General features: G+C 45.1%; 1 protein-coding gene across 3 annotated transcripts in view; it reads right to left on the bottom strand.

The window, feature by feature from the left end:
• The window catches only part of CLSPN (claspin), a 191,399-nt gene that overhangs the window by 142,003 nt on the left and 26,258 nt on the right, over positions 1-23,138 (bottom strand). For all 3 annotated transcript variants that reach the window (XM_033955851.1, XM_033955848.1, XM_033955849.1), the window contains exons 4-8: positions 13,998-14,138; positions 13,088-13,174; positions 12,865-12,937; positions 12,137-12,245; positions 11,011-11,588 (exon numbers count right to left, since the gene is read on the bottom strand). In XM_033955851.1, the coding sequence (XP_033811742.1) occupies positions 11,011-11,588; positions 12,137-12,245; positions 12,865-12,937; positions 13,088-13,174; positions 13,998-14,138 (988 nt within the window). The remainder of the gene's footprint in view (positions 1-11,010; positions 11,589-12,136; positions 12,246-12,864; positions 12,938-13,087; positions 13,175-13,997; positions 14,139-23,138) is intronic.

The following is a 23,138-nucleotide window of genomic DNA, read 5'->3' on the forward strand; positions in this document are numbered from 1 at the left end:
GGCGTTCTATCCCATCTTTGTTCCTTTTCCTGTTACTAATATAGCTGAAGAAGGATTTATCCCCTTTCTTAATGTTCCGTGCTAGATCTTCTTCCATTCTGGAGTTTGGCCTCCCTGACTGCTATTTTGACAGCTTTTGACCTGTCTAGATAGTCTTTTTCCACCTCTTGTTTTCCTAAATGTTTGTAGGTGATAAATGCTTCTTTTTAACGAGGTCTGAAATTTCTGCACTGAACCATTGGGGTCTTTTGTTCCTCCTGCGCTTACTTACTGTTCTTATGTGGTGGTTTGTTGCTTCATGTAGGGTGGACTTCAGAGTCAACCACATATCTTCCACATTGTTTGGTTGTGCTTGTTTTTGTAACTCCTGATGGACAAAACTTCCCATGTGGTCGAAGTCTGTGCCTCTAAAGTTGAGAACCCTCGTTGCTGTGTTTGACCTTGAGAAACCTTTCTTGAGGTTAAGCCATACCATATTATGGTCACTGGAGGCCAGTGTATCTCCAACTGAGACATCCGTGACGCTGTCTCCATTGGTGAGTACCAGGTCTAGTATCGCCTGGTCCCTGGTGGGCTCCAGTACCATTTGCTTGAGTCGTGCACCCTTTATGGAGTTCAAAATTCTTTTGCTGCCACACGTAGTCGCGGAGAGTGTGTTCCAATCTGCATCGGGCATATTGAAGTCTCCTAACAGCACTGTGTCACCCCGTAGAGTGATGTTCTCTATGTCTTCGATTAGTTCTATGTCTTTGTCTTCCTGTTGTCTTGGAGGTCTGTATAATACCCCAAGGTATAGGCATTTTTCATTTCCTCTGGCCAGATTCACCCAGAGGGATTCCCCAGTGTTTCTAATATCTGTAATTCTGGTAGTTTTGATGTTATCCTTAGTGTATAACTTGCCCCCTAACTTGCCCTCTCTGTCGCGACGTAGTAGGTTGTAGCCTGGTATAACCATATCCCACCCATGCGAGTCTGTGAACCAGGTTTCTGATATTGCTACCACGTCTAGGTCAGCGTTTATTATCTCAGTCTCTAATTCTAGAATTTTATTGCCCAAGCTGTGTGCATTGACGTACATAGCCTTCCATATCTGTGAAGAGATTCCCTTTTGGGTTAGAGTGATTCCTAAATTTTTATTGCTAATTCCCTTTAAATTATCGTGGATAGCGTGGGTACTTACCTTTGACTTAGAAGTGTGGGTGTGACTCGCTTCCTCAGGGTGGTTTCTTACTGCTCTGGGATATAAGTATGTACCCTCCCCCAACATACCTAGTTTAAAGATTGATGCATGTAGTCCCGTTCCGTAGAGTGTAACAGACGCCAAGGGTCAATAAGATCTAAAGTATCACACAAATAGGGTATACCCTTAGTAGGACCAAAAGACTGAGAAGGACCCGGGCCCGTTCTGTCCATGGTAGGGTCGAGCACCTGGTTAAAGTCTCCCAAAAGTATCAAAGGGTTAGTGGGATCACGGACACCCACCCCCGCCAATGTGGTAAAGAATATGTGGTCATATTGGTTAGGTGCATAAATCATTAGCAAGTTAAATATAGAGCCGGACATGGTAACCTTACAGAGTAATATCCTCCCCAATGCATCCCAATAGATTTGTTCTACTTTTCCCGGAAATCCTTTTCTGACCAACAGAATCACTCCCGCCTTCCCGTTAGAGGAGGAGGAATAGAAAACCTGTCCCACCCAACCTCTCAAGAGCTTAGCGTGTTCAACATCCGAAAGTCTAGTCTCCTGAAGACAGGCCAAATCAGCTTTATGGTGCTGAAGACGCTGAAGAATTTTACTTCACTTTACAGGAGAGGTAATCCCACATACATTCCAGGATAAAATGCGGAAAGTGTGAGGGCTCATGAATAAACATGAAAAAAGTACAATGCCCTGTACCTATGACATATTCCCCCCGGATCCCAGCCATACCGGGGAGAAATAGAAAATAAGCAAGCCATAGATGTTAGAGAGAGAGGCTCGCATATAGTGAGCTCAGAGACTACACTGGAAGGAATAACAGAAAAGAATGCAAATGGTCCCATATCCTCAACTCCAAACCCCCAAACCCCTCTATCCCTGCACAACCCACCCCCAACCCCCCCTCTATCCCCCTTCCCCTCATCCCCCCACCCAACTAGATACGGCACTAACCTAAAACCCTCCAGGTTCTAGGAAAGCAGATCACATCTTAGAGGCTATCAGAACCCTGCCTTCTTTGAATAATGTTATAATAGATGCACAAACAACTTTCAACTTGCAATCTTAAATAGGAAACCCCCAAAACCAGCTGTACAGTAAGAGCCAGTCATGTTAGTCAAGTAGTTCCAGAAGTAGACTCAAAACGATTAATAAACTCTCCCGCTGAGTCCGCAGAGTCAAATACATGCCACTTCCCATTCTGATGGATTTTGAGGACTGCAGGATAAAGAAACATAAACCGTCTTTTTTGTTCCACAAGCTTGGAACAGAGAGGGTGGAAAACTTTACGCTTTTCGGTCAGCGCTGCAGAGTAGTCCTGGCCTATGCGTACTGGTAAAGTTTCATATGTCAGAGGCTCTCTTTTGGAATGAAATGCACGCAGCAGCTCTACTTTATGTCTGTAGTTATGAAGTTTGCCTATTAAAACTCTGGGTCGCTGGTCAGATCCTGTTCGAGGGCCTACTCTGTGTACTCACTCAAATCGAGCTGGGCCCAAAGAGGACGGCATAGGGAGCTCACTTGCCAGCCAGGATTCCACCACCGAAAGTAGCACCGAGTCTGAAATGGTCTCAGGTAAGCCAATGAAGCGCAGGTTTCCACGACGAGACCTATTTTCCAAATCTTCAATTTTGTCTTGACAAAAGCGGAGCTGAGTTGTTAATGTGGACACTGTGGAGTCCATCGCCGTGGTCCCGTCTTCCACCGCCGAGACCCGCGCCTCCAGCTCCGTCACTCGTTTTGCATTGTCCTCCAATAAAGATTCCAGTTTAGTCAGTTGGGTGGAAATAGTTTCCATGCGCGGCCCCAATGCCTGCAAGAGCACCTGTTGCAGCTCCGTGATCATTTCAGGGGTAAATGCCGCTGCCGGAGCGTCCACACGAGGTGCGGCCACCATTTTGTCTTCACTGGGCCGCACCTACTCCCGGTCTTTCTTTGCCGATTTCGAGGTCATTTGAGCTGCCGAGTGAGCCAGAAACCTGTCCATACAAGTAGCACTATTTCCGCTGGCAAAGGGGGTCAAAACTACTCGTGCCTGTGTTCAAATTATAGCGGCATGAAGTGCAGGGCTCCGGAGCCAAACGGAAGTGCAGCCGATCAGTTCACAGCATCACATGATCCTTTACCCTTTGAATTTTTATTTATGTTCATCGCTTAGAAGTTTGATTAACGATTTATCAAATTTTAAATGAAACTTGAAACTTCCCACCCCTCCTCAAGGTCCTTTTCTGTCCAGATCCAGCGTCTCTGGCAATTCCCATCCTGACAGGTACCTTGCGACGGGCAGGGCCTTACCTCTGCTGCTTCCCGCACCCTGCGAGAGAGGTCATCTTCCGTGCTGTGACCGCCGCTTGTCGAGGACCTATTATTGAGATGGCTTGGGGAAATTCACTGCTTATTCCTAGGATAAGCAGCATAGAATCTGTTTTGTTACTTTGAATCTAGCTAGGTGTTGGTCACCTTTGGAAACAGGATACTGAGCTTGATGGACCTTTGATCTATCCCAGTATGGCCATTATGTTTTTATGTACTTGCATTCTTCAGGCCACAGTAAGCATAAAGTAAGCACACTATCTTTGAAGACCTGGAATTTTTCCTTCTACTATTGCTTCGTTCCTAAATGGGGACAGTAGCAAAGGGAAAGCTTCCAGGCAGTATATTTATTGCAGTATATTAATTTTTGGGATAAATATTTCCCATATTTATCCCAAAAGTAGCCAAATTGGGAGGGAAAACCGCCAAACTGGCAACCCTAGTCGCGGGGTCAGCAAGCGACAGAGAAAGAGCCGACATCAATTCAGGCAGCAGGTTGGAGATGCAGCTTGTGTCAGCAAATAGCCAGAGAGGTATGGGAGGGAAGGGGGAGGAAAGTGCACATGCGGTGTGGGTTGAGGGAGAAGAGGGCAGGGGATGCCATTGCCAAAGGACAATGCTAGAGTGATTGCAATGCAGAAGCAAGATGAATGGCAGCCATGGAGAAAGAAGAAATGCCAAATATACCCTGGCCAGAGAGCTAAAAGAAGACAGTGCTCATGTGTCTTGTGCCTAATTTAATTGTCAGTTTGAAAAAATAAAATGCAAGTAATGAAATGGTAAAAAATAAAATAAAATAAAAAACAAAAACAGAGACTAGGACCAACGTGATGAAGAAAATTTAAAAAACCAGGTGATGAAGACAGAAAAGGGGATTCTTATTTTTGGAACGTATATCTTCCAGAGCTAGTATTAGACATAGCTGGGGTCCTGCAAGAAAAACCTTACCCACTGGCCTTTTACCCCTTCAAAAATCCTATTGACATGCACTTTCAACAAATATTTTTAAAAGACAAAAACAAACAAACCCCTCCTATTACAAAAATAAAGATAGTTTCTCTAGTTAGATTATAGCTGATTGACTAGAAAATGCCAGACAAGCCTCTACTGTTGCCGTCCCCGCCCCCAATGTGAACGCCGGCAGGCCAGAAATGTTAGATCTCCCCACCCCCACATTTTCTCTCAGTCGAGGGTGGTGGACCAGCTCTTCATTGCCACTTGAAGCAGGAGGTCCCTGATTGCCATTCGTGTGCAAGTACACATGCTGGAGCACCCCTCCCATCCCCTGGAGCGGCCGTAGCTAAAGGAAGGAGCGGAGACCTGGGGGCGTCACCAATACCCGCTCAAAAAAATAGCCCATTTGAGCTGGGCTGCATAGATCCACTGGATTCGTTTGCTCTGAATCTCAATCAGGGCTCCAAGTGTCGGCACATACGAATCTTCCCTGTAGTCCGAGTACAGATGTACTTCGACCATCTGCGTCTGCTCCAGAAAGCCAGTCAATAAAAAAAACAGCATTTGACCAGAAGTTGCTCAAAAGCTCGCCACCCGCCAAAGCCATTTATTTCCCACCCAGGACTTTAACAAGTCGCCCAATTAGCACAGTTACTTACCGTAACAGGTGTTATCCAGGGACAGCAGGCAGATATTCTTGACTGATGGGTGACGGCACCGATGGAGCCCTGGTACGGACAATTTTAGAGTGATTGCACTTAAGAACTTAGAAAGTTCTAGCTAGGCCGCACCGCGCGTACGCGAGTGCCTTCCCGCCCGACGAAGGCGCGCGATCCCCAGTTAGGATAAGCCAGATAAGAAGCCAACCCGGGGAGGTGGGAGGGACGCAAGAATATCTGCCTGCTGTCCCTGGATAACACCTGTTACGGTAAGTAACTGTGCTTTATCCCAGGACAAGCAGGCAGCATATTCTTGACTGATGGGTGACCTCCAAGCTAATAAAAAGGAGGGATGGAGGGAAGGTTGGCCATTAGGAAAATAAATTTTGTAAAACAGATTGGCCGAAGTGTCCATCCCGTCTGGAGAATGCATCCAGACAATAGTGAGATGTAAAAGTATGAACTGAGGACCAAGTAGCAGCCTTGCAAATTTCCTCAATGGGAGTGGAGTGGAGGAAAGCTACAGATGCTGCCATAGCTCTAACTTTGTGGCCCGTGACAGAACCTTCCAGTGTCAGGCCCGACTGAGCATAACAGAATGAAACGCAAGCAGCAAGCCAATTGGATAGAGTGCGTTTAGATACAGGATGACCCAACTTGTTAGGATCGAAGGACAAAAACAGTTGAGGAGATGATCGATGAGGTTTAGTGCGTTCAAGATAGTAAGCCAAAGCACGTTTACAGTTCAAGGTATGCAAAGCCTGTTCACCTGGATGAGTATGAGGCTTCGGAAAAAATACAGGTAGGACTATGGACTGATTAAGATGAAAATCAGACACAACCTTAGGGAGAAACTTTGGATGTGTACGGTGAACTACCTTATCATGGTGAAAAACAGTGAAAGGTGGATCGGCCACTAGTGCATGCAACTCACTGACCCTCCTGGCAGAAGTGAGAGCTATAAGGAAGACCACTTTCCAAGTAAGAAATCTGAAATGTGCTGTGGCCAAAGGTTCAAAAGGAGGCTTCATTAAAGCGGAAAGAATCACATTGAGATCCCAAACCACAGGAGGGGGCTTGAGAGGTGGTTTCACATTGAAAAGGCCCCTCATGAACCTAGAAACCAAAGGATGAGCCGAGAGGGGTTTTCCATGAATTGGCTCATGAAAGGCAGCAATGGCACTAAGATGAACTCTGATAGAAGTAGATTTGAGACCAGAGTCAGATAAGGAAAGAAGATAGTCCAACACCAGTCCCACTGCTAGAGATATGGGATTATGGTGATGTAACAGGCACCAGAAAGAGAACCGAGACCATTTCTGCTGATAACACTGAAGCGTGGCCGGTTTCCTGGAAGCATCAATGATAGAACGGACAGGCTGAGAAAGGAGTGAGTGAGCCGAAGTCAACCCGAGAGATACCAAGCTGCCAGGTGCAGAGACTGTAAGTTGGGATGCATTAGGGTCTGCTGATGCTGAGTAAGCAGAGAAGGAAACAGTGGAAGAAGTATGGGTTCCCTGGAACTGAGTTGAAGTAGAAGGGAGAACCAATGTTGCCTGGGCCACCGTGGAGCGATGAGAATCATGGTGGCTTGTTCCCTCCTGAGCTTGAACAATGTCCGCAGCATGAGCGGTAGAGGAGGAAATGCATATAGGAAGAGATTGGTCCAATCCAGGAGAAATGCATCGGGTGCCAGACGGTGAGGGGAGTAAAGTCTGGAGCAAAACAGGGGCAGTTGATGATTGTGAGGAGCCGCAAACAGGTCCACTTGAGGAGTGCCCCATTGAGCAAAAATGGACTGGAGAGTCAAGGGGTCGAGAGTCCATTCGTGAGGTTGGAGAATTCTGCTAAGATTGTCTGCTAAGGAATTCTGCTCCCCTTGAATGTAGACAGCTTTCAGGAATAAATGACGAGCTGTCGCCCAAGACCAAATCCGTTGGGCTTTCTGACACAACAGGCGAGAGCCCGTCCCTCCCTGTTTGTTGATGTAGTACATTGCAACTTGATTGTCTGTGCAAAGGAGTAGTACTTGAGGAAAGAGAAGATGTTGAAAAGCCTTGAGGGCATAAAACATTGCTCGGAGTTCCAGGAAATTGATGTGGTGTTTCTTTTCCTGGGCAGTCCAAAACCCCTGAGTTTGGAATTCGTTCAAGTGAGCTCCCCAGGCATAAGGGGATGCGTCTGTGGTGATCACGAAATGATGAGGAGGTAGATGGAACAGTAGACCTCTGGATAGATTTGAAGATGTCAACCACCAGAGAAGCGACTGTCGAAGAGACGATGTCACAGATATGTGTTGTGAGCAAGGATCCGTCACTTGGGACCACTGGGTCGCTAGGGTCCATTGAGGAGTGCGCAGGTGGAGACGTGCGAAGGGTGTGACATGCACTGTCGAAGCCATGTGCCCCAAGAGCACCATCATGTGATTCGTAGAGATTGTAATCTGTTGAAACACCTGCTGACAGAGATGAAGGATGAAGGCGGTTGGATGGAAGAAACGCCCTCATCAGAACAGTGTCCAGAATGGCTCCAATAAATTGAAGCCGCTGGGTTGGAATAAAGTGCGACTTGGGTAGATTGGTTTCGAAACCCAACAGTTGAAGGAAGTGAATGGTTTGGTTGGTGGCAAGCAGAACCGCCTGAGGTGAATGAGCCTTGATCAGCCAGTCGTCCAGATAAGGGAAGACTTGAAAATGGTGAGAGCGGAGATAGGCCGCTACCACAATCAGACACTTGGTGAAAACCCTGGGAGAGGAGGCCAGACCGAAGGGTAGCACCTTGTACTGATAATGATGTTGATTGATGAGAAAGCGTAGATTTTGCCTGGACGTCAGATGGATAGGAATATGTGTGTAAGCCTCTTTGAGATCGAGGGAGCATAGCCAGTCGCCCTGAGTGAGAAGAGGGTAGAGGGTGGCAAGAGAGCATTTTGAACTTCTCCTTGACCAAACATTTGTTGAGATCTCTGAGATCTAATATAGGTCTGAGGTCTCCGGTCTTTTTGGGAACTAGAAAGTACCTGGAGTAAAATCCCTGACCTCGCTGATCTTGAGGAACTTCTTCGATGACATTGAGAAGGAGGGACTGAACCTCTTGAGCGAGAAGGAGGGACTGAGACTTGTTGGAAGAAGACTCTTTTGGGAGGCCTAACGGCGGAGGAGTCTGAAAATTGAGGGAGTAGCCGTGGGCGATGATAGAGAGCACCCACTGGTCGGTGGTGATCACTTCCCATCGAGTCAGAAAAATGTTTAGTCGACCTCCAATAGGCTGTGGAAGAGGATAGGAGGGAGGACCACTGGCGATGCCCTGGAGAAGCGAGTCAAAAGGGCTGAGTCGGTTTAGGCTGAGTGACAGGCTTTATGGCAGGCGGCTGTTGTTGGCGAGCTTGTTGTTGTTGCTGCCGTTGCCTCCGAGGCTGAGGAGGATGAGGCTGAATCGGTCGAGCAGAAAAATGCCTCTGATACGACATCTGCTGCCTGAAAGGACGAGGAGGAGGAGGTTTCTTTTTGTTTTTCAATAAAGTGTCCCACCTCGTCTCATGAGCAGAAAGCTTCTGAGTAGTGGTATCCATAGATTTTCCAAACAGCTCATCACCCAGGCAGGGAGCATTGGCAAGGCGGTCCTGGTGGTTTACATCAAGGTCTGAGACGCGGAGCCATGCCAAACGTCTCATCGCTACAGAGATAGTAGTAGCTCGGGATGTCAGTTCAAATGTGTCATAGATGGAACGGACCATGAACTTCCTGAGCTGCAAAAGACTGGCAGTGCATTGCTGAAAAGCAGAAAGCTTGCGGTCAGGAATATACTTTTGAAAAGTGGCCATCTGCTGGATAAGATGTTTCAGGTAAAAGGAGAAATGGAAGGCATAGTTACCTGAACGGTTGGCCAACATAGCATTTTGGTAAAGCCATTTACCGAATTTATCCATGGTCTTGCCCTCTCTGCCAGGAGGGACAGATGCATACACACTAGAGCCTGCAGATTTTTTCAGGGTTGACTCCACATGTGGAAGCTGAGGTTTGTCAAACCCTGGAATAGGAATAACTTTATAAAGTGATTCCAATTTCCTTGGAGCTCCTGAATAGTGAGAGGAGTTTCCAAGTTTTTGTAAAAAGTTTCCCTTAAGATATCATGAAGGGGTAACTTTAAAAATTATTTGGGAGGTTGGTCAAAGTCTAAAGCATCCAGGAATGCCTTTGACTTCTTAGAATCAGATTCCAAAGGGAGAGAAAGGGTGTCTGACATTTCCCGAAGGAATTTAGTGAAGGAAGAGTGCTCTGGCTTACTAGCAGGATCCTGCACCGATAGGTCAGCCTCATCCGATGAAAAATCCTCCTTGGTACCGAGGGGATCCTCTGAATCATCCCATAAAACAGGGTCACGTACCGATGGAAGACGGCCCTGAGAGATAGGAGTAGAGGATTCGGTATGCTTGGTCTTGCGTACCGATTTGCCTGAACGCATCGACACCGTACCCTGTGACTGTAAAACGGGACAGGTGTCAGAGAGCGGTACCGGATCAGAGGCCGAGTGAGCAGTACGTCGAAGAGACTTTGGCTCTGCCGATAAAATAGGCATAGACATGGAAGAGGCAGATTGAAGCGGTGCCGATAACATCGATGCTGACAAAATAGGCTGGTCGACTATCGGTACCGTAAGCTCAGTGGGGACCGACAGCTAGAACTTTCTAAGTTCTTAGAGTGCAATCACTCTAAAATTGTCCGTACCGGGGCTCCGTCGGTGCCGTCACTCATCAGTCAAGAATATGCTGCCTGCTTGTCCTGGGATAAACATTGTAATGCGGAGGGCAGGCTTAGGTTGCATATATATGCTATCTGAGCTGGGGGGCATGTGTTAGGGAGCAGCGGTAGGCAGGCAAGCAGGTTTCCTCATCCCGAAAGTCTGCGTTGTGGGGGGGGAAAAATAAGTTACTTACTCCTGAGGGGAAGCGTGTCATTCGAGGAAGGCAGCCGGGCGCTTACCTAAATTAGCTGGGCGGGGCGCCCGGCTAAAACACGCTAGGGAGAACACTGGAGCCCTTAGGCAAACCTAAATATATGGAAGTTACACTAATCAAGCAGCAGTGTTATCATTGATGTGATGACTGCGAAAGTTATCATCTGATGGATAATCACGCAACCTCCGCAATAAATGCAGCTTAAAAAACACCCTTGAGATCACAACCTTAATTTGGGCTTTAAATGACAAAGAGGAATCAAGCACTAATCTGACTATTATAATTTGGTTCTTCTGGGTTTACCTGTCTCATGTGCTCTGCAGATTGCACAGAACTCGATAGTCCAGACGCTTTTTCGATTGGGGAGGCGTAAGCATGTGTCAGACTGTTACATTACATTGTACTGGCTCAAATTTGAATACAGGATCCGTTACAAATTGTTGTTAATGGGTCTGTGTATGCATAATTTGGGACCAAAGTATCTAGTGGATAATATTCTGCCACATATTCTACTTTGTCAGTTGCATTCTGTAGATCTACATATTCAACAATTAAGCAGTTAAGGCTGAAGGTTTCTAGGACCAGCATATTTTCCTGTATAGGTCCCTGGGAATGGAATGCGATCCTATTGTATATACACCAGCAGGAAAATTTGCAGAATTTTAAAACATTGCTAAAAAAAACCACCTTTTTTGTAAAATGAAGTATGGGGCCTGAATTTTGGATTGCACAATAAGATGCTGGTCACTTAACTGTTTCATTGTCTGTGATTGTTTTTGTTTATGTATTGTTATGATGATAATTATGTATGCATTTGTTGTGACCCGCTTTGTGCAAGGCGGGATACAAATAAATAAACGATAAACTATAAGTTCTACAGCATAGAATCACTTATACTCATCTAAGTAGAATGATTGAATCAGGTACCTTTATTTGCTTTGGGCTCATCAAGGTTAACAAAAGAGCTGTCATCTGGGCAAAGACGGGGTTTAATGGAGAGGTCAACACCCAATGCCAATAACTTCTCCAACTTTGATTTCTTGCTTTCCTGTGGAACAACAGTTGATGTAACCTGTGGAATCAGTCCTCCAAGCTCTACTCCAGGGTCCTGATGTTCAGGATTACTATCTTCTTGATTTTCAAGGGCAGGTTCCTCAGGCTTTAATGCTTCCTGATGCTGTGAAACCATAGTGTCCATCTTTCCATTGCATTCCAGACTGCAGGTACCTGAGATTGGCTTCTCATGAACCTCAGCAAAAACACACTGTTCACTAGTATGAGTTTCATTACAATCATTCTCTTCCTTATGGTCTTCAGTGCCAGTATTAATCAAAAGTTCATAGTTTCTAGTATCAGGACCCTCAAGAACTAAAAGGGGAGGATGTATTTTGAGTTCTTCCTCCTCAGCTATTGACTTATCAGTTCTTTCTGGTCTGTTATCACTGCAGCTTGCATTTACTTTCTCAGTGCCCTCTTTGGTAGCACAGAGCTGATATTTGGTTGATCTGCAGGTAAAAGAAGGATGAGACCATGATTAATCATTCAATAAAATTTCCAGCAACACAAAATCATTTAGAATAAGAACCCAATTCTAAATCTGTTGTTGTTTGCAAAGCAAGCTTTTTAGGATAAATTAAATTTATAGCATTCCCATCCCAGGTCTGCAGTAAATCCCACACTCAAGCTAGTTTCCAGTAGAGACAGCAAGAACAGTAGTTGCCCAAGGGACTTCCTTGGCATAGCTGAATGATGGCACTGAAGCACAGCTGGGCACCCTATGCCCAAAGTCAGCCCTAGGCTTATAGGGACTAACTTTACATGAGAACAAAAGACAAATGATTTGTAAATGATATACCAGTAATTTTTTTTTTGCCTTCATCATTTCTACACATTATTGCTTTCTTGTGATCTGCTTCTTCTAGACATTCTCGTAGGCATGTGAGGATGTATTTTATGAATCACAGCTTAGGTTTTAAGGACTACCTATTTCACAGCAAATGGAGTGCCTTTATTAAGATGATCAATATAAAAGCAAAAAGGTGATGATTCTTACTTAAGCAGTGCCATAGCACTTCCCTGGCATGCAGGCCTGGGGCGGTGCTTGTAAAATTCATGGATAGTTCTGGGTTCAGGAAGATGATAAGGAAGAGAGAGAGAGGATTCTGCAAAAGAAGCACTTTGATTTAATTTTCAAAAGAAGGTAAAGCTGTTTAAAAGCATCAAAATATCTTTCTAAAGTTCATTCCTGTAGGGAGTGAGTATGTTGAGTTTACTATGTAACATCTTATTACAATTTTAAAAGGCTTTTTTAAAAGAGAAAAACCCTCTCTACTTGATAATTGAATTCTGGATTAATTAAGCCAACATTCATTACCAAGGTTATACAGTGCCAAAAATATTATAAGCAATAATGTCCAAATCTGAAGTTAAGCATTTATCAGACTGTTCTCTCCCAACAGATTATGACTTTCCTCTCAAAGAGTCAAGTAAAGCAAGTGTGTCCGCATAGGGCTAAGGGATAATTTAAAATACTATTTTAGTAACTACAGTTTTAAATAGAGAGCACACAATGAATCCCCACGAGCGGCCTGATACGCATTTTGATTCTGTACCTAAAACAAACTCTTGGTAGCCAGCACTTCTATTTTTTTTTTTTTTTTTTTTTTTCTATTTATTATCAATATCTTTTGCAAAATGTGTCACAAAGGAACAACAAAAATATATGAAGATCTTTAATAAAGACAAAGTATTCCGTACCACAGAATCAGTCTTAGAAATTACCTCGTATGAGCCTCTGAGACTCACTGTGAAGGTGCCTAAGGGCTTCTCTACTCGCCCTAGCCGCCTTGCGTTCCTACAGGAGGAAATAAGCATGGAATTTAAAAAGACAACTACAGAAAACCAAAAACTCAGATCATGTCTTTTCAAAAGAGTGGAAAACTTATTTTTAGAAAAGGTTCAACAGAACAAACAAATTCTTTGATATAAAGCATATATCACTCACATTTCTCTTCTTCCCTGTGGCCAGAGATTCCTCTTCCTCGTGACCAAATGTATGTTCATAGCCTACATGCTCAGAAACATCTCTGTTCTACAATTTAAAAAAATAATAAATTGCATAGGATATTCATCTTGTACAATGCTATGGTCACCAATAAAGCCACTCAGGCTTTTACATCAGCCAAGGGAAATACAAAAAGGATATTTAACAGGATTTACCCAGAACTCTGCTGCACGCCTCAAAGTCCGTCAATGACGCTATGCCCACATTACCCCTCTCCAATATCTGTCTTGTCTTATTCCTTCTGTAATTCCCCCACCTGAGCACTGTGTAATGTGTATTAATGTACCTTCTTGTCCAGATTGTCTGTCTTGACTAGATGTACAGCGCTGCGTATGTCTAGCAGCGCTATAGAAATGATTAGTAGTAGTAAATCTTTGGTGGCTATAGTGGCAATTCTATAAATAGAAAAATTATGCCTTACCTGATAGGTTATGTCCATCTAACAGTGGATGGTGACAGAAAAAAAAGCAATTCCATATGCTTTATGTCTAAAGATTATGATACTGAGAATTCTATGACTGTACAAATAGCCAAGTAATGGTGCTACAGTCTGAATTGTCAGTCAATACTAAGTAGTTGAGGCAACATGCTACACTGACAAAGCATTTCCCAACAGGCAAATATAGATTCCACTGACAGCAGTACTTTCATTGAGTCAGGAGATGCACAACACCTCATAGCAACATTCAATAAAAGCAACAAGAGGCACAGAATTGACTCAAAAGTATCAACAAAAAATAATTCAGTTACAATCAAGGAGATTTCCAGCTTGCTCTGGTAGGCCTAAAGGAAAGAAAATGATTTGTCTATTTGTAGACGTAAAGCCACGCACATCTTGGCTTTAGCTTACCTTGTGCTTTTTCAATTTGTCTTTCACAGCAGCTCGGATTGCATCTAAGGACTCTTCCTCATCAAGATTTTCAAAGAGATCATTATCAGTAAAAAGACAGCCATTGTCATTAAAAGGAGGCTCCTCTTCAGAATCCTGCACCTTTATGGTAAAAGAAATGCATTCACATACACCAATGTCCCCATAGCATTACAATAGTGGTAGGCAAACTCAGTCAAAAGAGCCAAAGTTCAGCAGTACAACGATTAAGATTTCTTTTGAGAGCCAAATTTCTTTTCAAGATAATATCTTATTTATTAACAAAAAATAGTTTGTACATTAAAATAAAAATATGACAAAACACACATTTAATGACACCCTGCACGTAGTCGAAATCGATTTGTGGTAGAGCCTAGAGAATGACACAGGGAAAAAATTTGTCCCCGTCCCGTCCCCATTAGCTCAGTCCCCATCCCCGCAAACCATCTGATTCCATCCACACAAGCCTCGAATAGTTTTATACTGAACTTATTAAAGTATAAAAAGAAACAATATTCTGTACAATTGTCAATTTATAAATCAGCGACTTCTCCCCACTCTCTTCCCCATTTCCCTTCAGCATCTTCTCCCCACTCTCCACTTCTCTTGTCCATTTCCCTTCAGCGCCTTCTCCTCATTCTCCACTTCTCTTCCCCATTTCCCTTCAGCGTCCTCAGTCCACTCTCTCTCCACTTCCCTTCAGCGCACATGCATAAAATCAAGCAAGCAATTTTATATCATTTTCATTCTATTCATTCATAAAAATTAAAGTCTAAATAATGCCAGTCACTTAACAAAACATGATTTTACAAAAAAAATTCCCTGTACAGTCAAGCCTGAAAGGATTACTAGATGTCTTTCAGCAGCTCCCCTCCCTCCCCCTTACCTTTGTGGCGATTTTCTTTTTTTTTTTGTCTTCCAGCTGCCCAAGCCGGCTTTCATCAAGTTGCGTGTAGCTGCCAAAACTTCTCCTCTGATGTAACTTCCTGTTTCCGGTTGCATCAGAGGAGAAGTTTCGCTAGAAGACAAAAAAAAAAAAAAAAAGAAAATCGCCACGAAGGGAAGGGGGAGGGAGGGAGATGCCCGATCAGTGACGTGTCATTCTCTAGCTCAGGGGTGCCCACAGTTTTTGGGCTTGTGAGCTACTTTTAAAATGACCAAGTCAAAATGATCTACCAACAATAAAATTTTTAAAAACACAAAGCACACTGTACACAGAGAAAATGTTAATTATCATTTATATTCCATGGGTTTTCAAAGAGGAAACAGGCCGCCGCCGAGTTCTGAGCTCTCCCTGCTTCCTTTCCCTGTAAAGAGGATGCTGAAGTGCCGGGCCGACCAACCTTTCCCACCCAACATCAATTCTAAAGTCGGAGAGGAAGTTCCGGGCCAGCAAGGCAGTGATTGGCTGGCCCGGAACTACCTCTCCAACGTCAGAATTGATGTCAGGTAGGGGAAGGTTGGTTGGCCTGGTGCTTCAGCATCCACTTTACGGGGTTGGGCACCCCTGCTCTAGCTAGCAGAGCCGCGAGCCGCACTCAAATGGCTAAAGAGCCGCGGTTTGCCGACCGCTGCATTACAAATATCTTTAAACCTGTAGACTAATGTTCCTACCTAGGGGTAGAGTCAGAGCCAGCTTCCTGATATCGGTGGTCTCTCTCCCTTTCAGCAGCAGCTTCATTCTCTAGTAATAGTGGTGGCTCCAGCACCATTATTCCTCTGCTCCTCTTTTAACCTCTACCCACTGAGCCTATCATTCTCCTCCTTTCCCGTCCAGCAGCATTCCCCCTGATTCCTCCCCTCCTATGAGGCTGATCCTTCACTCACTAGTATGGATACCTCTCTCCTCCTACCTATAGTACAGTGTTAAGTCTGAGTAAGAGCCTTCAGAAGTGGCTCTGGCACAACTTCAAAATCAACAGCTATAGTAGCCTCTTCAATGAAAATTAAGTGCGGGGCACAGTTCCACATCTCTTGCATTCTGCATCAAGTTCTGCTCCAGGCTGCCACATGGATAACCTGGTTTGGATGGTCTACAGAAGCAGAGAAAGTAGGCAGTAGCACCCCCTTTAGCATGGTGCCATATGTATGATCACACATCTTAAAAAGCTGGTCCTGCCTAGGGTTGTTGGATATATGAGTATTTACTAACTCAGGCAGGCTAGGCAAAAAAATATATAGCCCTTTATTGTCCCAGAACACAACTGTGCAACCATCCAAAAAGACAAATACCAATCAGTCCCTCAGTTATCTTCCTCAATACTACATCAATTTTCTATTGGATACTACAAAGAATAGCTAGGGATCGATCATCAAAACTGTTTTTATTAACTACAATAGTAAATTCATGTTTGGATTAAAAAATTAATAAAAATGTAATTTTTTTGGAAATGGTGCTAAAAAGGATGCATACATACACTAATTAGAACCCATGGGCACCAAGAGTATACTAGTTTCTTGAGGGTGGTTTATAGCAGTGTTTCTCAACTTCTTCAAGCTAAGTACCCCTAAGTCTAATAAATATCAACCAAGTACCCCCAACCATCGACCATCTAAGCTCTGCCCCAGACCTGCCCCCATTACTAATTGTAATGCAGTTTCTTCCATTCATTTTTTATATACACACAGCAGATATAAATTCTCAAAACCGACATTTCAATCACTAAATTGAAAATAAAATCATTTTCCCTACCTTTGTTGTCTGGAGATTTTATTTTTCTAATCATCTTTTCCCAGTCTCTGGTTGCACTTCCTTCTGTCTGTCTTAACTGTGTTTCCAGGGCCTTCTTATCTAATGACTGTTTTTATGTATTGTTTTCTATCCTGTTGTCCCCAAAAGCTCAGAACAGGTTACAGTTTAAACATATGTAATATACAGTTAACAGGTTTTGATTTGAACTGAGATTTGTCATAATTTCAGTACAAGTTTGCAATATGAGCTTTTATCCAAACTTGACACAAACTAGGGGTCTAATACTAAGATACAGTTTACAGGTTACAATTTGCCATAGAGCACAGTTACTTACCGTAACAGGTGTTATCCAGGGACAGCAGGCAGATATTCTTGACTGATGGGTGACGGCACCGACGGAGCCCCGGTACGGACAATTTTAGAGTGATTGCACTCTAAGAACTTTAGAAAGTTCTAGCTCGGCCGCACCGCGCACGCGCGAGTGCCTTCCCGCCCGACAGAGGCGCGCGGTCCCTCAGTTAGTATAAGCCAGCTAAGAAGCCAACCCGGGGAGGTGGGTGGGACGCAAGAATATCTGCCTGCTGTCCCTGGATAACACCTGTTACGGTAAGTAACTGTGCTTTATCCCAGGACAAGCAGGCAGCATATTCTTGACTGATGGGTGACCTCCAAGCTAACAAAAAGAGGGATGGAGGGAAGGTTGGCCATTAGGAAAACAAATTTTGCAAAACAGATTGGCCGAAGTGTCCATCCCGTCTGGAGAAAGCATCCAGACAATAATGAGATGTAAAAGTGTGAACTGAGGACCAAGTAGCAGCCTTGCAGATTTCCTCAATAGGAGTGGAACGGAGGAAAGCTACAGAAGCTGCCATTGCTCTGACTCTATGGGCCGTGACAGAACCTTCCAGTGTCAGTCCGGTCTGAGCATAACAGAATGAAATGCACGCTGCCAGCCAATTAGACAACGTACGTTTAGAAACGGGACGTCCCAATTTATTTGGATCAAAGGACAGAAAAAGTTGGGAAACTGATCTGTGGGGTTTCGTACGCTCTAGATAGTAAGCCAGAGCCCTTTTACAATCCAAAGTATGTAAAGCTTGCTCTCCAGAATGAGAATGAGGTTTTGGAAAGAAAACAGGTAGAACAATGGATTGGTTGAGATGGAATTCAGAGACAACCTTAGGGAGAAACTTTGGATGTGTACGCAAAACCACCTTGTCATGGTGAAAAACCGTAAAAGGTGGATCTGCGACCAGTGCATGAAGCTCACTGACCCTCCTGGCAGAGGTAAGAGCAATAAGGAAAAGCACTTTCCAAGTGAGAAACTTGAAAGGAGAGGTAGCCAAAGGTTCAAATGGAGGCTTCATTAAGGCGGAAAGAACCACATTGAGATCCCAGATAACAGGAGGGGCTTTAAGAGGTGGTTTCACATTGAAAAGCCCTCGCATGAACCTGGATACCAGGGGATGAGCTGAGAGAAGTTTTCCATGGACTGGCTCATGAAAAGCTGCAATGGCACTGAGGTGGACTCTGATGGAAGAGGACTTAAGGCCAGAGTCAGACAGAGAAAGCAAATAATCCAACAATGTCTCCACTGCCAGAGAAGTTGGATCAAGATGATGAAGAAGACACCAGGAGGAAAATCTCGTCCACTTCTGATGGTAACATTGCAGAGTGGTTGGTTTCCTGGAGGCATTCAGAATGGAACGAACAGGCTGAGATAAAAGAGTATCATGAGATGTCAGCCCGAGAGATACCAAGCTGTCAGGTGCAGAGACTGGAGGTTGGGATGTAGAAGGGTTTCCTGCTGTTGCGTAAGCAGAGAAGGAAACAGAGGAAGAAGAAAAGGTTCCCTGGAACTGAGTTGAAGTAGAAGGGAGAACCAATCAGAATCATGGTGGCTCGTTCCCTCTTGAGCTTGAATAAGGTTCTCAACATTAGAGGCAGAGGAGGGAAGGCGTACAGGAACAGATTCGACCAGTCTAGGAGAAAAGCATCCGCTGTCAGACGGTGAGGAGAGTAAAGTCTGGAGCAGAATAGGGGCAGCTGGTGATTGTGAGGAGCTGCAAAGAGGTCTATCTGAGGAGTGCCCCATTGAGTGAAGATAGACTGCAGAGTTACAGGATCGAGTGTCCACTCGTGAGGCTGGTGAATTCTGCTGAGTTTGTCCGCTAAAGAATTCTGTGCTCCCTGAATGTAGATAGCTTTCAGGAAGAGATGGTGATCTATGGCCCAATTCCAGATCTTTTGGGCTTCTTGGCATAAAAGGCGAGAGCCCGTCCCACCCTGTTTGTTGATGTAGTACATCGCAACCTGATTGTCTGTGCACAACAGAAGGACCTGAGGAAAGAGAAGATGTTGGAAGGCCTTGAGGGCATAAAACATCGCTCTGAGTTCCAGGAAATTGATTTGATGCTTCTTTTCCTGGGCTGTCCAAAGACCTTGAGTCTGGAACTCGTTCAAGTGAGCTCCCCATGCATAAAGAGAGGCGTCGGTGGTGATGACCAGTTGATGAGGGGGCTGATGGAATAGAAGACCTCTGGATAGATTTGAGGATACCAACCACCATTGAAGAGACTGACGAAGAGATGATGTCACAGATATGTGTCGTGAACAAGGATCCGTCGCTTGGGACCACTGAGTAGCAAGGGTCCATTGAGGAGTGCGCAGGTGAAGACGTGCGAGGGGCGTGACATGAACTGTAGATGCCATGTGCCCCAGGAGTACCATCATTTGCCTGGCTGAGATGGAAGGTAGCGAAAGCACCTGCTGACATAGAGACTGAAGGGTCTGAAGACGATTGGATGGTAGGAAAGCTCTCATGAGGAGTGTGTCCAGGATCGCTCCAATGAATTGAAGTCTCTGAGTGGGGGTGAGATGAGATTTGGGTAGATTGATCTCGAACCCCAGAATTCGTAGAAACAAGATGGTTTGGTTGGTGGCCAGTAGAACTGCTTGAGCGGATGTGGCCTTGATTAACCAGTCATCCAGGTAAGGGAAGACCTGGAGGTGGTGAGAGCGTAGAAATGCCGCTACCACAATGAGACACTTGGTGAAGACCCTTGGAGAGGAGGCAAGGCCGAAGGGCAGCACCTTGTATTGGTAATGACAATGATTGATCATGAAACGGAGATACTGTCTTGAGGTTACATGGATCGGTATGTGAGTGTATGCCTCTTTGAGATCGAGGGAGCATAGCCAGTCGTTTTGATTGAGAAGAGGATAAAGGATGGCTAAAGAAAGCATCTTGAATTTTTCTTTTACCAGGTGTTTGTTGAGATCGCGGAGATCCAAAATTGGTCTGAGATCTCCTGTTTTTTTGGGGACTAGAAAATAACGGGAGTAGAATCCCTGCCCTTTTTGATCTTGAGGAACTTCTTCTATAGCGTTTAGAAGAAGGAGGGATTGAACTTCCTGAATGAGGAGGGCAGATTGAGGACTGTTCAAAGCAGACTCTTTTGGCAGGTTTTGGGATGGAAGAGTCTGAAAGTTGAGAGAGTAGCCGTGTTGGATGATGTTGAGGACCCATTGGTCCGAAGTGATAACTTCCCATCGGCTGAGGAACAGAGAAAGTCGACCTCCTATAGGTTGAGGCAGGAGAGCAGGAATAGGAATACTGGCTATACTGTGGAGAATGAAGTCAAAAGGGCTGTGACTTCTGCTGAGGAGGTGGTTTCACAGGTTGCTGCTGTGGCTGCTGTCTGGGAGGCTGACGTTGTTGCTGTCTTTGACGCCTGGGTTGCTGAGCAGTGGTAGGTAATGGCCGAGCTGTGAAGCGGCGTTGATAGGCCGACTGCTGCCTATATGGTTTTGGCGGAGGAGGCTTCTTTTTATTTTTAAGCAGGGTATCCCAGCGTGTCTCATGAGCAGAGAGCTTTTGTGTGGTTGAGTCCATGGATTCCCCAAAGAGCTCATCCCCTAGGCAAGGGGCGTTGGCTAACCGATCCTGATGATTAACATCAAGGTCGGATACCCGAAGCCAGGCCAGGCGACGCATAGCTACCGACATTGCTATCGCTCTGGATGTAAGTTCAAAGGTGTCATATATGGATCTAACCATGAACTTACGTAATTGAAAAAGAGACGACAAGCAGGTATGAAAGGAGTGATGTTTTCGTGAAGGAAGGTACTTTTCGAAGGAAGCCATGGTGGTAAGGAGATGCTTCAAATAAAAAGAAAAATGAAAAGCATAATTGCTAGCTCTATTTGCTAACATAGCATTTTGGTAGAGCCTCTTACCAAATTTATCCATGGCTCTACCTTCTCTGCCAGGAGGTACCGATGCATATACACTGGCTCCTGAAGATTTTTTAAGGGTGGATTCGACAGTTAAGGATTCGTGTGGAAGTTGAGGTTTGTCGAACCCAGGAATGGGAATTACCTTATATAGAGAATCCAGTTTACGTGGGGCCCCTGGGACAGTTAAAGGAGTCTCTAAATTCTTATAGAAAGTCTCCCTCAAGATGTCATGAAGAGGGAGTTTCAAAAATTCCTTTGGAGGCTGGTCAAAATCAAGGGCATCCAAAAAAGCTTTGGACTTTTTGGATTCAGCCTCCAAAGGAATGGATAAGGAGTCACACATCTCTTTCAAAAAGCAGGAGAAAGAGGAAGTGACTTGTTTGGAGGATGGGTCAGGGACAGTTGAATCCTCCTCCTCTGAGGAACATTCGCCTTCAGAAAGAAAGGGTTCCTCTGAGTCTCCCCACAGATCAGGATCCCTGACATGGGGAGTATGGTCCCGAGACTCGGGTGTCGATGATTGTAAGTGTCGGGTTTTGTGTAACGACTTACCCGACCTCATCGATATCGAGTCAGGAGATGTTATCGGTCGCACCGGTGCCGAAGTCTGCACCGATTGATGGTGAGCTCTCGGCTCCGGTGCAAGAACTGGCATCGATACCGATGAGGTTAGTTGAAGCGGTACCGAAATAGTGGGAGCAGGTAACACAGGCTGTTCCACAATCGGTACCGGTAGCTCGGTGCGGACCGGCACCGGAAGGTTCGGAGCCAGGATAGCAGGAAGGAGCTGTTTCAATTGGTCCTTAAGCTGCACCTGAAGGATGGCCGTGATGCGGTCATCAAGGGATGGCACCGGTACCGCCTTTTTCTTCTGTGGTACCTGCGGTGCCGTTCGACGCCCCGGAGATGAGGAGCCCGATGTCGAGGGACTCACCTCTATAGGGGCGGAACGCTTCCGCTGGCGTCTCACAGTCGGCAGGATTGGACTCACTGCACTCGAGACCGGAGGACGCTCCAGCGGGGAAGGCTTCTTAGCCGGCTTACCTGACTGGTGAGACGCCGGTGCGGAATCACGCGGCGTCGAAGAAGAGGGTGCCGACTGAATCGGTGCCGAAGCTGGAGTCGATGGAACGGGGTCGGACATCTCGGCACCGAACAATAATCGCTGCTGGATTTGGCGATTTTTTAATGTCCGTTTTTTTAGAGTGGCACAGCGGGTGCAAGTAGAGGCCTGATGCTCAGGACCCAAACACTGTAAACACCAGTTGTGTGGGTCCGTGAGAGATATAGGCCGAGCACACCGCTGGCACTTTTTAAAACCCGGTTGAGGGGGCATGAAAGGAAAAACGGCTTCAGCCAAATTGAAGGCCGAGGCTTCGATGGTGGCAGAAGGCCCCGCCGGGGAAAGATTAAATTAAAGAAAAAATGAAGGATTTTTTTTTTTTTTTTTTTTACAAAATAGAAAAAGGAAAAGAAATAAGATTAAATAATCAAAAGTTTACGCGAGCGGGAAGGCAAAGAGAAAAAAGTTTCAACAGCCGTTGAAAACGCGTCTTCTTAGCTCCGCGGAAACTAAGAAACTGAGGGACCGCGCGCCTCTGTCGGGCGGGAAGGCACTCGCGCGTGCGCGGTGCGGCCGAGCTAGAACTTTCTAAAGTTCTTAGAGTGCAATCACTCTAAAATTGTCCGTGCCGTCACCCATCAGTCAAGAATATGCTGCCTGCTTGTCCTGGGATAATTACCCTTACAGTGCAAGTTTTTCAGTACAAGTTTTATCCTAACTTGACACACAGTTTACAGGTTAGATTTGCCATCGTTGCAGTGCCAGATTTTTCAATACAAGGTGGAAAGAGAGGCACTCTGGGGAGTCTGAGAGGCACATAAATGGGACAAAGCAAATTTTGAGTTTCAAACAAAAATACAAGGTTATTTTTGTCTGAAACCGAAAACATGGCCAAAAAAATTAACCTTTCAGTTGAAGCTAAAACTGGGCAGAAAAGGATTTGGAACCAGCCCCAGTGTTGTAACCAAAACCCAAAGTCAGCCTCTAAGCCTTCAGCACTGGGGTTTGAATAAATATTTAGTTCAGTTCCCTGTGATCTTGGGCAAGTGACATGATCCTGCTTTGCCTCAAATAATCTTTGGATAGCAAGTCCTCCAAGAATGGGAAAATACTTATTGTACAGGAATGT

Source organism: Geotrypetes seraphini, chromosome 8 (genome assembly GCF_902459505.1).
Source record: "Geotrypetes seraphini chromosome 8, aGeoSer1.1, whole genome shotgun sequence".
NCBI classification, from domain to species: Eukaryota; Metazoa; Chordata; class Amphibia; order Gymnophiona; family Dermophiidae; genus Geotrypetes; species Geotrypetes seraphini.